Consider the following 13,826-nt stretch of genomic DNA (forward strand, 5'->3'; position numbering starts at 1 on the left):
CATGTTAATATTTTTGACTGTATTACAGTAGCATCTAGGTTATTTTACAGTAGCAACAAGGACTTCATATGTTAAAATACTTGTAGCTGTTATATCAAAACCATTTTAAACGATGTTTAAACTGAAACATTTGCTACCAGCAGAAAAAACTGTTTTTTTAACAAGTGAAAAATTAAAATAGGCTTACTTCCCTACTCTAGTAACTGCTAACATTTGACTTTAAATCCTAGTCAAAGTTTTTCATTCAAAACTACAATATTAGACTCACTTTTCTTACCAAAAATGTACCACAAGGTGGAGTCAGTTCTTAATGGTCTCCGATATCTAAGCTTCAGTAACCAGAGGGGGGAAAAACCAACTACATCTTCAGTGGAGTTACTAGAAACATATCTCACACTTAAAATGCATCTATGTTAAGATCTGCAGTAATCTTGCAGATTTACTTACAAGATATACCCCAACAAAGGAATTAATATTTTCTACTCTAGAGAAACACCAGAAAACTGAGAGAAAAATTTTTGATGTACAAGTTATTAGTGGAACACACATTAAAAAAAAGACTTTAAAAAGACACAGTACTTAGAAGCAGGATAATTTAGATCATGTTTTCTAGCATACCTGGCAACCCCTCCATAATCAAGGCCTTCTTCTCCACGAAATTTTATCATTAATCGCTTCCACAGGTCCTTCGGCCTCATCTTCATGACTTGCCTGTAAGACTCCTGCAATCACACCATCTACTGTCTTATTCACTGCTGTTTATGGATAGACATCCTACTACTATTTGTTATGGTAAATCATTTGACTCTGAGTACCTAAACCAGACGGTGTCCTTTCAGTTATTAACCACCATTTCTCAAACTACTATGTTTTCTACCAATATAACATTACCCGTCAAATAAAAGACTAGATATGCTAGAAAAGCTACGGATCCTTAAATTGCTGGTCATGTGCAGGGATTGTTTCTCTTTTGTTTTGTCCTTCTATAGCTTCTACAAGTAATTAAAAGCTATAATTGTCAGTAAACTGCTTTGAAAATTGAAAGTGCTATATAAGGGCTCATTTCTCCTGTCTGAGAAGACAAAACATGGGCAATCTGTAAAGGGTAGGTACAAAAACAAATCTTCAGGGGAGCATTAAGGAATATCAAATATTGCAAGCACTGGATGCCTTCTGCTACTGGGAAACCTAGAGTTACACCTCTATAAGGTAACTCCCACACACTATGGGAAGAAAATGTGTGGCTAAAGAAACTGAAGAACAAAGAGGTAGGAGGAATGAAGAACTGGGTATTAAATGTACAGTTTCTATATGAGAGCAATGTCATGATCCCCTGGAGCTAGCACCCCGCCTCCAAGGGACTACAGCTTTTCAGAGTTGTCAACCCTTGCTATTAGAAAATCATGAGTCAGACCCCCAAATATCATGAGATTAAAAAAAAGTCCTCATGATTTTTAAGCCAATGAAATGTGGGTTCTCTATTTCCCTACTGGTTTCTGAGCCTCTAAGGTGCTCTCAGGTCACATTTTCAACCTTTCCTCTGCAACCACACAGCTAAAAACGTACCTTTTAGTACAGCGAGCGCCCTGGGGAGGGCAAGTTGTTGGCTGACAGTGATTTCTAAGTAAAATTAGGCCTTACTCATGATCTCGCGATAGCTCTCAAATGTCTTTTTTTTTTTTTTTTTTTAGCAAATATATATAAAAAATTCTTGACATTTGAGAGTTCTATCGCAAGATCGTGAGTGAGGCTCAATTTTACTTAGAAATCGCGTCACTCATGATAAATTTGTGAGTTGGCATGTCTGATTACTGCACAGCAGCCCCCCAGCTAATTAAAGTGAGATGAGCGAGTCTTCAAAGGAAGACTCATCCAATCCCGCTTGGGTGGAAAAATGGTGACCACAATGTGGAGACTTGGAAGTTAAGTGTAAAGTGAGAAGGTTGCAGTGGAGGGGAGCCAAAGAATTACAACTGCATAAGATCATTTCAGCAAAACAATGTTGCAAAATTCCAGTGAGAACACTGCACTTTGGGTGTCTCCTGTCAGTCAGCAGCCTTGAGAATTCAAAAATCTGAACAAAAATGTGTATTTGAGATACATACTGTGTAATTACAATATCAAAGATGAATGCTATATGAAGTTATTTATCTGTTATATTTATAAAAAAATTTTTTTTCAATCTACACCCTCCCTTCTCCTAAACAACTGCCCCTCCTTTTTCATTTCTTTCCTGGAAGAGAATCCCATCCCATCTAGGATCTACGATTATCTATACACTCTCCTCAACCCTTACCATCACCACCCCCTCGGAAAAGTTCCCTCCCCTACTCTCTCTCTCTCCCGTCACTTAAAAATGGGTAGAGTTTCCTTAGCTTCAGATTACCTCAAAAATCTCTTCCCTGGAGACTTCAATACGACAGTGGCCAGCTTGGGGTTGGTGCTGTGACAATTCTTGCCTCAGAATCTTGAGTTTCTGCACTAGGTCTCGCTTATACCTTGGCACAGTCAGACATTCTGCCTCATCTGGAAGCTGGCACAATGATACTACCTGCTGTTGCTGCTGATGATCTTTAAGTTGGTTCTGACGGCTAGGAATAAACAGAGCTATTTTCAGAAACTCAAGTCACATGCCTGTATTTCCCTCTCAGATATTTTTTAAATTTTAGTATTTACAACAAAACTAGTTTCAATGACACATGGTTACTTATTGTAATTACATTTTTTAAAATGTCCAGTTTCAGTAAAAGGAAAAAAAGAAAAAAGTCCAGATACTTTATCCTGACCAAAGACATATGCTTCTGTCTTTCTTGGCAAGTAGCTGGTTTCAGGGTTTGTTATTTCCATTAGTGCTATTCTATGAAGTACGTAAAAGGTTATAGCACTGTATAATAAAGCATTATCTATACAGTTTTACCGCTGAGCTGCTGACACTGAATTTCTTAGATACCATTTCCATATTTCCTTTGCATGTTTTACCTTCCTCCATTTTAAAATTCAGGGATATGCCAAACACTACGCCTCTAATCTACAGTCAATACCACAGTCTGTTTTAAATGGCTTGTCTGAAAAAGAGTAAGCTTACAAAAAGATGTTTGTATTGGCAGCTTGGCAAGGACCTTGTCCCTTGTACCTGGACTAGTCTGGGCCACAGGAATGTAGGGAGTTCACATGTAACTAATTGGCACAGATAATCACGTAGTTTTACTACCAATTCTAAGAGATTTTCTAAAGCTACAGGCATGTGAAAGTGTCCATCTTGCACACAATAAGTGGATATTCTTTGAGCTAGATCAGTGATACCTAAACTTTTTAATAAGGTGACCCACCAACTGCATTTTGTCTTTTTTTGCAAGCCAACCAAGGTCCAAATTCATGGGGAGAAGAAGGGGGCAAAATCATAGGCCAGCGTCCTCTTCTGCCCCTTTCTCCTCACCCTACCGAGGGGGCACTGGCCACCCGCAGCATCACCCTCCACCCCAGCAACCCTAATCCCAGCCCAGTGCAGAAGGGAGAACCTGTGGGGATGGGGGAGTGGGATAGAGAGCGAGCCTGACCTGCACTCACCCCCCAGTGGCAGTTCCCATCCCACTGGACTAGACCCAATTCCCCACTCTAGGCACAGGGCCACAGTGCCACTCTGTCATGAAAGTGGGGTGGCCAAGCCAAATCTCAGTGGTGCTGTAACCTATCATGCCAGGCCATGTCTGGAGTGCGGAATCAGGCCCAGCCCCACAGGAAAGGAGCCGCAGCTCCAGGGTGAGTGTGAGCTGGGCTCCCCCTCTGCACTATACCTGCGACCCGTTTAGAATCTTCCCATGACCTGTTGGTGGGTCATGACCCATCATCTGGGAAACCATGACCTAGCACAACGGTGTAAAAAAGGTACGCTTTACTTAAGCTGTCCAGCAAAAAGTCTTATGTGGAACACAGAAGATAGTACATTGAATGTACAGTACTGTATAATGAAGGTTACATTTCAGTATGTGTTTTTTCAGTTGACTTATTAATGATATCTCAAACTTCATACACGAAAGATTCTAAACAGAACCATGCATAATTTTAGACCTGAAAATATTTTAGTCTGTTGACTGTTTTGAACATGATCTGCTAGAAAGCTCCCTATGAACAATGGCCAACCAGAAGTCATTTCCAGCAAGCTTTCAGCACTGGAACATTCAGGGTTGGCAGTTAAAAGCGAAAGTCCCAGCTTGCTCCAGGGTTTCAGTAGCCATTCTGTTATTACAGAACCCTTTCTTTTAATGCAATTTAGCAGGGCGAAAAAGGAGGAAAACTGGGACCAGAAAGATCACTGCAGACCAACAACAATTACAAGGTGGTCCATGCTGCCAGAGTTTGATAAACACTGCCATAGGGCACATTCTAAATCACTAAAACAAAAATAAAAAGAGTTTTAATGTTAATATTTGCTTTTAACCCACAGGCTCTAAGGAGGGGATAATGGAATTAAATTCAGTTCTACCACCAATATTTAGGACAGAGAACTTATTAATTATCTGCTAGTCAGGAAACAGGTATCAATGGAATTTTTCCTCCCCCCTTCTGCCATTGCAAATTTCACAGAATAAACTGTAAACTACTTTGCATAAGATTTAGCAAGAAGCAGATATCAGAGAAATCTCCAGGAGCAGTTATTTGGGGTGAAGAAAGAAAATTAAATTTAAACTCTAAAAATACCTCTGTAAAGTGACCATGGTTGGTTTTATTTACAATGAGCTACAATGATCTTAAAACCATTATCCTAAAAAAGGCACTAAAATGATTTAATGAGGAAGACAACCAACATCTCAGTGCTACTCAGAGCTAAAGCGTAAGACAGTCTACTTCCCTCTCCATTCTTTCCCAAAAAACTCAGACAATCATTTCTACGGACTTGTCTACACTTAAAACGCTATAGTGGTGAGGTTCACTGCTGTAGTGCTTCAGGAAGGGGTCTCCCATTGGCAAAGGTAAGCCACCTCCCCAGGAGGTAGTAGCTATGTCGATGGAAGAATTCTTTCATCAACTTAGCACTGTCTACACAGGGACTTATGACAGTTTTACTAGATCACTCAGGAATATGAATTTATCACATTGCCGAGCAACGTAGCTGGGTCAACTTAATCGTCTAGTATAGACCAGCCCTAAAGGTCCACCTCCAAATGGCCCTTGAAGCAAAGTCCCCCACATAGCTCCTGAATCCAGCCCTACATCATTAGTGCTATGTATTTCTACCCGTGACTTATATCTAACACTATCCTCTCACTCATGATGAGACATATGACAATAGATTATATTGTTGTTAAACATCAAACTCCATATACTCGAGGATAACTCTTGATGATGCTCAAGTTAAATGAAAGAATAATTTCCTTTTCCTGCACATTCCAATTCCACAAGGGCAAGCCAGTAAAAACATCCCTTGTATAAGGCCTACCAGACAAGGTAATACTATATACCGTACTCAAGATAGTAGTCCTGTAGATACAAAGCCAATTAATCTCAGTCTTAAAGGAAAAGTAAGTAATCTGTGAAATCAGCATGAGTTTAAGAACTATGCATCAAATTACAATTTTTTAAAATATCAGCAGGACTGGAGGGAGAAAAATAAAACAGTATTAGCTGAATCAGACCAAAAACAAATCACAATGAAGTATTAGCTAAATAGTTTGCAGTACTTAAAATAATAAAAACATTATTTTACCATTACTGAACTGTTGATGCTGGTATTTTGCTATTTTCATAGTTATTTTTCAATGTTTGTATCACCAGAAAATTGCTCAACTACACTTCCAAAGTAATATACTCAATGAAGCATTTATTTAACTCATTCAGCTTTGAAAACTATCAGTAACTCTGGGCCAATATTTAAATTTTAAACAGAATTAGGTAGCTATGTATAATGGCATCGGGGCAAAATGGCATCTCTGCTCAATGGAAAAGTCAGTATCATCTGAACTGAACCCTATGTTATATTTTTGGACTTGGAATTATATTCCACCCATCCCTCTTAAACAATATTATTTTATTTTTCAAATAATTTACAAAAATCTTTCAGGCCTAAGGCAAATGACGTGTTTTTACTTCAGAGCAAATGGGGGGGCGTGGAGAGAGAATCACTTTCACATATCCTGTCTGGTACAATAAAAGAATAAACATTACAGAAGATTTATCAGCCTGCACACACTGTTGGTTGAATTTCTAAAATCCTTTTCTAATGAAAGACAGATGTACAAATGAAAAACTTAAGCATGTTGTTATAGGTCTTTACAGCTTGAAGAAGTGTAAAATGGTTCTGGAGTTTGCTAGTCAAACTGGATTTTTCTGATGCAAAGCTAGCTCTATTGTAAGCACAATAAAATGTCATGCGAACGACCATGTCATAGTTATTTTGTAAATATCTATGAAATGGCAACTGGTGGATCTAAACGGAGGCTGTGCTAACCAGAATATTTCTTTTTTTAAAAATAAATATACTCCTACAAATTGAATTTTCTACAAATATAAAAATTGTATTGTTGTACAAGAGAATTTTTGGTTAAAATATCCAAATAAAAATAGTTCTGTGTGTTGGATGTGTGCAGGCTCCCAAAGTATCACTGGTAAATTCAGTTTCAATGCCAGCAGGCAGCTAAGGAGACAAGGAATCTAAACACAGTTAAGAAAAAAAGGTACATCGTTCATAAAAAGATGCCATCTTGTACTACGAAGACTTTCATAAAATGCCCATAACACTCAAAAATATGGTCCTCAAAACATTTAAAAATATTTTTTTCTCATGTTTAGATGGCAAATTCTCTCTCAATACACTAGATTCCAGATGTGGATTGTCCAGACAAAAGCCATTTTCCCAAACCAGCTAGCCTACTTAGGTGATGGCACAAATTACATAAAAAGCTTTTCTGGATGTTTTCGGAACCTAATTTGATTCTTCTACCTGCTGGCTCCTGACATACTCTCCTTGGCTTCACTTCCCAATGACTGAAGGCTGGTCTACCGGGAACTTTTATTGGCATAGCTAAAAATCCACACACACCCCAAGACATAGTTATGCTCACCTAACCCTCTGTGTAGGCAGTGCTAGGTCAAAGGAAGAATTCTTCCATCTACCTAGCTACTGCCTCTTGGGGAGGTGAATTATCTATGCCAATGGGAGAACCCCTTCTGTTGGCACAGGTAGTGTCTACACTGAAGCTGTGCTGCTGTAGCAGTTTAAGTGTAGACATACCCTGATTCCCTTTAAGAAAACGTATTGCCATCCCTCCCCAACACCTCCTTTCTCTCCATCCAGCTCTTCATTGTTTCTTCCATTCAACACCTAGTTAATGCTATGCAGGTGTTTCCAGAAACAAAGGTCTTAAAAAGTTGTTAGTGGGAGAAACAGCAGAGTCAAAATTCCAGCAATGTCTGGTCAAGCTGATAGCTGTGTCTAGACAAAACAAACATTTGTATTCTTTTTGGTTTCCACATTTAGTGGTATAGAAACACTCCAATGCGAAATGAGTACACCAGGAATGAAAGTAAGCGCCAGAATTCCTTAATGTTTATTTAAATAATAATAAAAAGGCAGTATCTGAAAATACCCAGATTTAGGTTTTGCTTAAGATTCTAAATGCTGGGACATATTCCTAGTGCACATCATAAATACCCTTACTATTTCTCTCTGTGTTTAGTAGTAGCTTCATTTCTAATGAGTGGTTCTTTTTGTTCAGAATGTTTCTAATTGTCTTTATTAGAGATCTGGAGCTGGACAAACTGTGGAAGGATACCTAGTTGCTCCCTGGCCCAAAGCATCAATGTTTTATTTTAACGACAACAAAATATGTCATCTAATGTTTTTAAATCAGTTTGTTACCCCATAGATTAAAACATTAAAATCTGAAGACAATGCAAAAAGGTACAGCAGGCACTACTTTTACTATCCCTGGATAAATGCCACTGTTATACAATCTCTCACCTGGGGTGGCAGATCTCTTCCATTGGATGGCACCTGCCCCCCCATGACATCACAGTGGCCACGCCCCTGTTGAAGGGTGGTAGAGATTAAAATATTTATATAGTAATCAAAGCTCTCTCATATATATTATGTTATTACACAGATGTCTGCAGCATGTTAATTAAAGGGCAAATACTGTTGCAGAGAGTTTACATAACACAGAATGCGCCTTGGCTTATAACAAGCACGTTCACGAGTCACCTTCTTGTTCTAATATTAAATTTAATACGTGCTGGACACTTCTCAAACTTACTTTAAAACTAAGTGCAAATTAGCAGATAGCCGCGGATCTGTAAACTGTGTCGTTCTGTTGTTATGGTCGACAAAATAAACTCTGCCTGTTGCTGTATTACGGATCTCCCATCCAGGAGGCAGTGGACCAAGCTCTTCACAATTGATGTTGCTAAGATCCCTGCAAAAACAAATATAAAATGAAAAATACCTCAGCATTTGGCCTCTGAGCCAAACAAGTGTAAATGTAACAGAACAATTCCATGAAGTCTGAGAAAATGTATTGTTTCAGAAACAATCTGTTCAGCTGGAATCTCTACTCCCAAGGTACAATCCTACCAAAGAAAATGAAAATATACACACCCGACTACACATGCATTGGAAAAGCAGTTATTACATAATCTTCATTTTTACAAAATAACAATCAGATACTAATTTAATACAGATTTAAAACAAAAATAAAAGCTGCCACCATATTTGCCAACCGGAGTTGCACCAGTTTTAACAATAAACAGTTTTAAAAATAATAATAGTCATTTAAGCCACTCAATCACATTTAAAAAACTCCCACAAAACAAACCACATTTCTGATTAGTTACATTTTCCATGAAGATTTATGCATGATATCTGCCCAAACAAAAAGTCATTTTTGGCTGTTTTAAAAACAAACAAACAATTAGATGCAAGAAAAGCTCTAACGAGTATTTTAAGTAAACAATTAAGTGGTCTCAGGTAATCTCTATTAAAGTCAGAAGAATGCAAGTAGCATATGCAGGTTAATTTATTTAAGATGAATACTGTGTTTTTTAAAAACTGCATAGCATTTCTCTGAGGAATGATAAAACATCCTTTCTCCCCGACAACCTTTAGGTACTCTAGCTCAACTTCTGTTGACATCCTTGGAAGTAGGGCATATGTAACTCATGAAGCAATTTGGCCCCAAATACACAGATTATGACTTTTTACAAAGCAAATTATTATGCTGCATCTTTAAGCATTTGGTATCTTTTGTAAAAGGACCAGTGCCCCAATTCTTTACCAGTTTGTAACAATGGCAGTCTTCAACTAATGTAGAAGACTATCAAGCCCACTATACCCTTTGTATTTGTCTTGTTGTAGAATATGAAGCATAGCAGGAAATCTCTTTAGTAGCTCACCTTTTTAGGTGGAGCAATAAATACCTAGCAAATAATAATTTTTGTCCAAAGCATTTTAATGAATCAATTTTTCATAATGGGGTTAATTTGCAGATCCACTGACCTCTTGCTATCACACAGAAGCTTCTATCTTTTACATTATAATTACAGTTTGAGAAGTTTGTGCTGCTCTTAATTAAATCTATTAAATACAAAAATAGCTGAATATAAATGTTGTTATATTCCGCCACCAGTCTAGAATTTGGATTTCCTTCCCCATCCCCAACCTGAACAATCAAAATGAGGCTGATCTATTTAAGAGAGAGGCATGTACTTATATAGGCTACAGGTATAATTTCTAAACCCTCCTTTCTTGCATCAAGTCTGTAGCCGTAAATAATGACAGGGCAAAATGACGGAAGTACTCTATGAAGTCGATGTTAAGCCACCTGATCACACCCACAAACAACTAAATGTCAATATGCTCTCAATTGCAACTTCAATTATCTGAGGCACAAAAAGCGTGGATAAATTAAGGTGTATTTTAAAAAAAGTCCCCACATACAAATGGAGACTAGTTCTACGCAGCAAGATAGAGAATATATTGCTCACAGAAAATGTTGGAAAGTGTGATGCAGGGGAAGATTTTCTAAGCACAAACGGCAGTTGACAATTTGGCATCAGCTGCTTAATTGCCTTTTGTGTTTTAGAAAGTCTTCTCCATAGTCCCCCAAAGGACAATGTCACAAAGGTATTTTTCTTATCTCAACAGTAGAATTTCAAACAGCAAAAGTGTCACTTTTTCATTAAAAACTTTAATTTTTGTTCTTCATACTATGGTTTTGAAGCACCTTACCCACTTCTGGCAATACAACATCCATTTACATGGGAATGAACATGAGCAGAAGCCAACCACAGAGTTGTTAAGTTTCTTATAAATCTCAGGGCTTGCTGCCAATTTAGGACTGTACATGCCATTTTTACATTAGCATCAGCAGATTTTAGGAGGTAATAATCTTAAAGAGCTTCCAGTGTGTTAACAAGGATTTTTTTTAAACTAACAATTCTCTCTCTTTACACAGACAGGGATGTGTTTAATGAGTGGGACAGTAAACCTCAACCTTCTGGAAAGTGGAGATGCAAAGATGTATTGGATTATCCTGTCCATCTCCCCCTGAAAAGGCAGAATTTATTCTGCAGAGCACATTTTTCTAGTACTTAATCTAGTTTCAAATATGTCAAGAAAATTGGGCTTCCCCATTTCCCTTAGGAGACCATTCCAGAATTTAGTACATCTCATCAATGTATGGAACATTTTCGTGATCTCTTTTCCCTCTAAATTCATTACTCCTAATTATATTCCCTTTCCTCCTGATATTTACACACTTCAGATTAATCTTCCCCTTTAAATGTTTAGCCAAGTTGTACACATTAGCTTTTTGTGTGTAAAGAATCAAGTCAATGCCTTCTAGCCCTTTTATCAATTTGGTTCTCTTGTGTGTACGCCTTCCATTTGTCTATGGGTAATGAGGTGCCCTGAACTAACTACAATATCCAAGGAACAGTCTATGTATTCCCTCTTGCTCCACTATACAATACCCCTGTACACACAGCCTTACATTGGATCTTTTGGACTATTACAAACGCTATCCATGGTCACCTCTAGGTGTATCCCACCATTTTCACAACTTCTCTATCCCATTGAGTATCAGTGTTGCAAGTTACCTTTTTACAAAAACATATTGGCTTACATTTTCCAAGTTAAATCATATTTTGCTGTTTCGAGCATCCCTTTCTATCACATCTAGGTCCCTTTGTATTACTGCCTTGTCCTCAGTGGTGTTCATATCATCTCCTCCCAAATTAGTGTAATACGTACATTTCATGTATGTGCTGCCTGCTCCCTTCTTCCAGATCATTAAAGGAAGATATTTAATGAAAAGGGATCTAACGCCAAATCCTGAAGTAATATACTACACGCCTTTCTCAGCTTCAAAAACTGTCATTTCTCATTTCCCTTTTATTTACAGTCCTTCAATTAGTTCCCCATGGGATAGTATTCATATCCAAGCCAATTTGAATTATTTTGATTGTGAGACCATAAGATATTGTATCCAATGCATTATTAAAGTCTCAACATACAAGACATCAACCATATTCTTTTCATTTTTTTTTTAATTCTGTCAATAAAATAACCCAGAGAGACAAGATGAGTGAGGTAATATCTTTTATTTTACCAACTTCTATTGTTGAAAAGGACAGGCTTTCAAGCTTCACAGAGCTCTTCCTCAAATCTGCAGAAGGTAACCATAGAGTATTGCAGCTAAATAGAAGGTGGGACAGATTGTTAAACACAAGGGATGTTTAGGAGACCACTTAAAATGAAGTGGGCACTTAGCACCTCTGCAGTCATAGAGCAAAGGAGGGTAAGTAGGCAGCAGAATGTGTTACAAATTGTTGTAATGAGCCATAAAACCAGGCTCTGTGTTAAATCCACAATTTTTAATGTCCAGCACAGTTAGGAATTTAAATTCCCAGGCTTGTCTGCAAACAAAAAAATAATCCAGTTTGTTTGACAAGATTTGCACTTAAAATTTATGTTGCTAAATTCTCATGCTTCAGTTATCTTCTATGGGCCAGATTTTTATAAGAACTCAGTTCTCATTTGGGTACCTAAAGGCAGAAGCCAGGTTGCTGAGCTTCTGGGAGCTCCCATTTCTCTCAGTGGGAGCTGAGAACTTTTGACGAGCCAGCCCTACATATTAAGGCTTTGATTACACTGCCAATTCAAGGACAATGTCGTTCACAAGTGCTTAAAAGCCCCCATTCCCCCGAAAGACAGAAGTTGAGTGCTCTCCAGTCAACAAAACGAACCCCGCTCATAGAGGGTGGAAGTATTTTATCGGCAAAAGTGCCAACAAACAGCGTTTACACTGCCTGACTTTTAGCAACAAAGCTGTGTAGTGTAGACAAAGCCTTGGTGATTTTTCCATCTTCTACTGTGTGTTCCATTATTTTATTAGGGATAAAAAGCCAGACTTGGTTATAAACTTTGGGGCTATATCTGATACTAACACCATCAGGTACCATACTTCCTTTCATAAAAACAGTTTTATTTATTCTCTGAGACTTTCTATTATTGAAGAATTCTTTGAAGTCTTAGTTTTTGATGCAAGGGGTGTAATTTATTTTGTTGAGTGGCTTATGTTAAGATGACAAGCTGGATGTTGGGGAGGTGTGGGGGTGGAGAAGGGGGCATGGGCATGTTTCATCTAGCAAGCCAATCTGCATATTCTCTTAAGTAACATTCAACAGTGTAATATTGGAGGACAAGCAATTTTAAGAGCATCCTGTTTAATTTAAGACTTTATATAACAATAAAGACATGTGAGTTCTTCTCTTACCTTGGTACTCTTGGGTCATGCCATGTGCTTACACCGGTCTGAGTATGCAGGAAATAGACCTGACCTTGCTGAGTTGTCCTTTGCTCTGTTAATTAAGATAAAATAATTTAAGAACAACCACAAAGATTGACATGCATGAAAGGGAAAAGGAAAATAAAAAAAAAAAGTCATCCAGCTCATACTACAAGATTATAGACAAAATTACTAACCAAACAGCTCTGCTCAGAAGAAGAGATGCTCTAGAAATGTGGTTAAACAAACAGATTTTTTCCATGGAAGGTTTCTAGGTACTGTCATCGGATTAACATGTGGAGAGAGCTAGGCTTCCTGACAGCAGGCTGAGCAGGTTGCATGTGGCGTCCAAGTAAGAAATCCAAATCAGAGTCAATTAGCATAGCAGCAAGCCTTGACAATTGGCAATCTGACAGTTTTTAGATATTTGTTTTTGCTAGAGGCGTGGAATAGTTTTTCTACAGTCAGCGTTTCGGGGAAATACTACAATTTGTAGATATGGATAGGAGAGCAGTATCTTTTCTTTGCAGTTCACAGGAGTCTATTATGAGACAAAGGTTTCAGTTTCTTCTGGAATTGTGTCTACATCTGGGATTACATAACAAAACCTCAGCAATACTGGGCTTTTACTTCCTCTAAGGCAGTGCCTAAACTCTAGAATAGCACACATTTTACAAACACTTAACTAGCACATATTCCATGGTTATAACAGGAGTAAAAGTCCCATGAAGAGAGAGTCTCAGGCTTTGTCTACACTGGAACTTTGTCGGCAAAACTTTTGTCATTCAGAGGTGTTAAAAAAACCATACACCCTGAAATACAAAATTTTTACAGATGAATAGCACCAGTGTGAACTGAGCTTTGTCAGCAGGAGCACTCTCCTGCCAACAAAGCTGCTGCAGCTTGTGGGGGGTGGAAGTTTTTTGTCAGCAGGAGAGCTTTCTTTTGCCGTCAAACAGCAGCTACACTGCGTGCCTTTTAGCAGCACAGCTGTAACGGCGTGGCCGTGTTGCTAAAAGCTGCGTGGTGTAGACAAAGCCTAAGTGT

The 13,826-nt window shown here is 38.2% G+C and overlaps 1 protein-coding gene across 17 annotated transcripts in view; it reads right to left on the reverse strand.

Moving 5' to 3' along the window:
• The window catches only part of SMURF2 (SMAD specific E3 ubiquitin protein ligase 2), a 98,535-nt gene that overhangs the window by 15,551 nt on the left and 69,158 nt on the right, over positions 1 to 13,826 (reverse strand). For 10 of the 17 annotated variants that reach the window (XM_005282911.5, XM_065563647.1, XM_065563653.1 and 7 more), the window contains 4 exons: positions 12,768 to 12,852; positions 8,250 to 8,408; positions 2,387 to 2,591; positions 619 to 722 (listed from right to left, as the gene is read on the reverse strand). In XM_005282911.5, the coding sequence (XP_005282968.1) occupies positions 619 to 722; positions 2,387 to 2,591; positions 8,250 to 8,408; positions 12,768 to 12,852 (553 nt within the window). Of the gene's footprint in view, positions 1 to 618; positions 723 to 2,386; positions 2,592 to 7,957; positions 8,024 to 8,249; positions 8,409 to 12,767; positions 12,853 to 13,826 lie in introns of all 17 variants that reach the window. The other 7 variants (XM_065563645.1, XM_008167612.4, XM_042841008.2 and 4 more) reach the window with 1 other exon arrangement.

This window comes from Chrysemys picta, chromosome 12 (genome assembly GCF_011386835.1).
Source record: "Chrysemys picta bellii isolate R12L10 chromosome 12, ASM1138683v2, whole genome shotgun sequence".
In the NCBI taxonomy this organism is placed as follows: domain Eukaryota; kingdom Metazoa; phylum Chordata; order Testudines; family Emydidae; genus Chrysemys; species Chrysemys picta.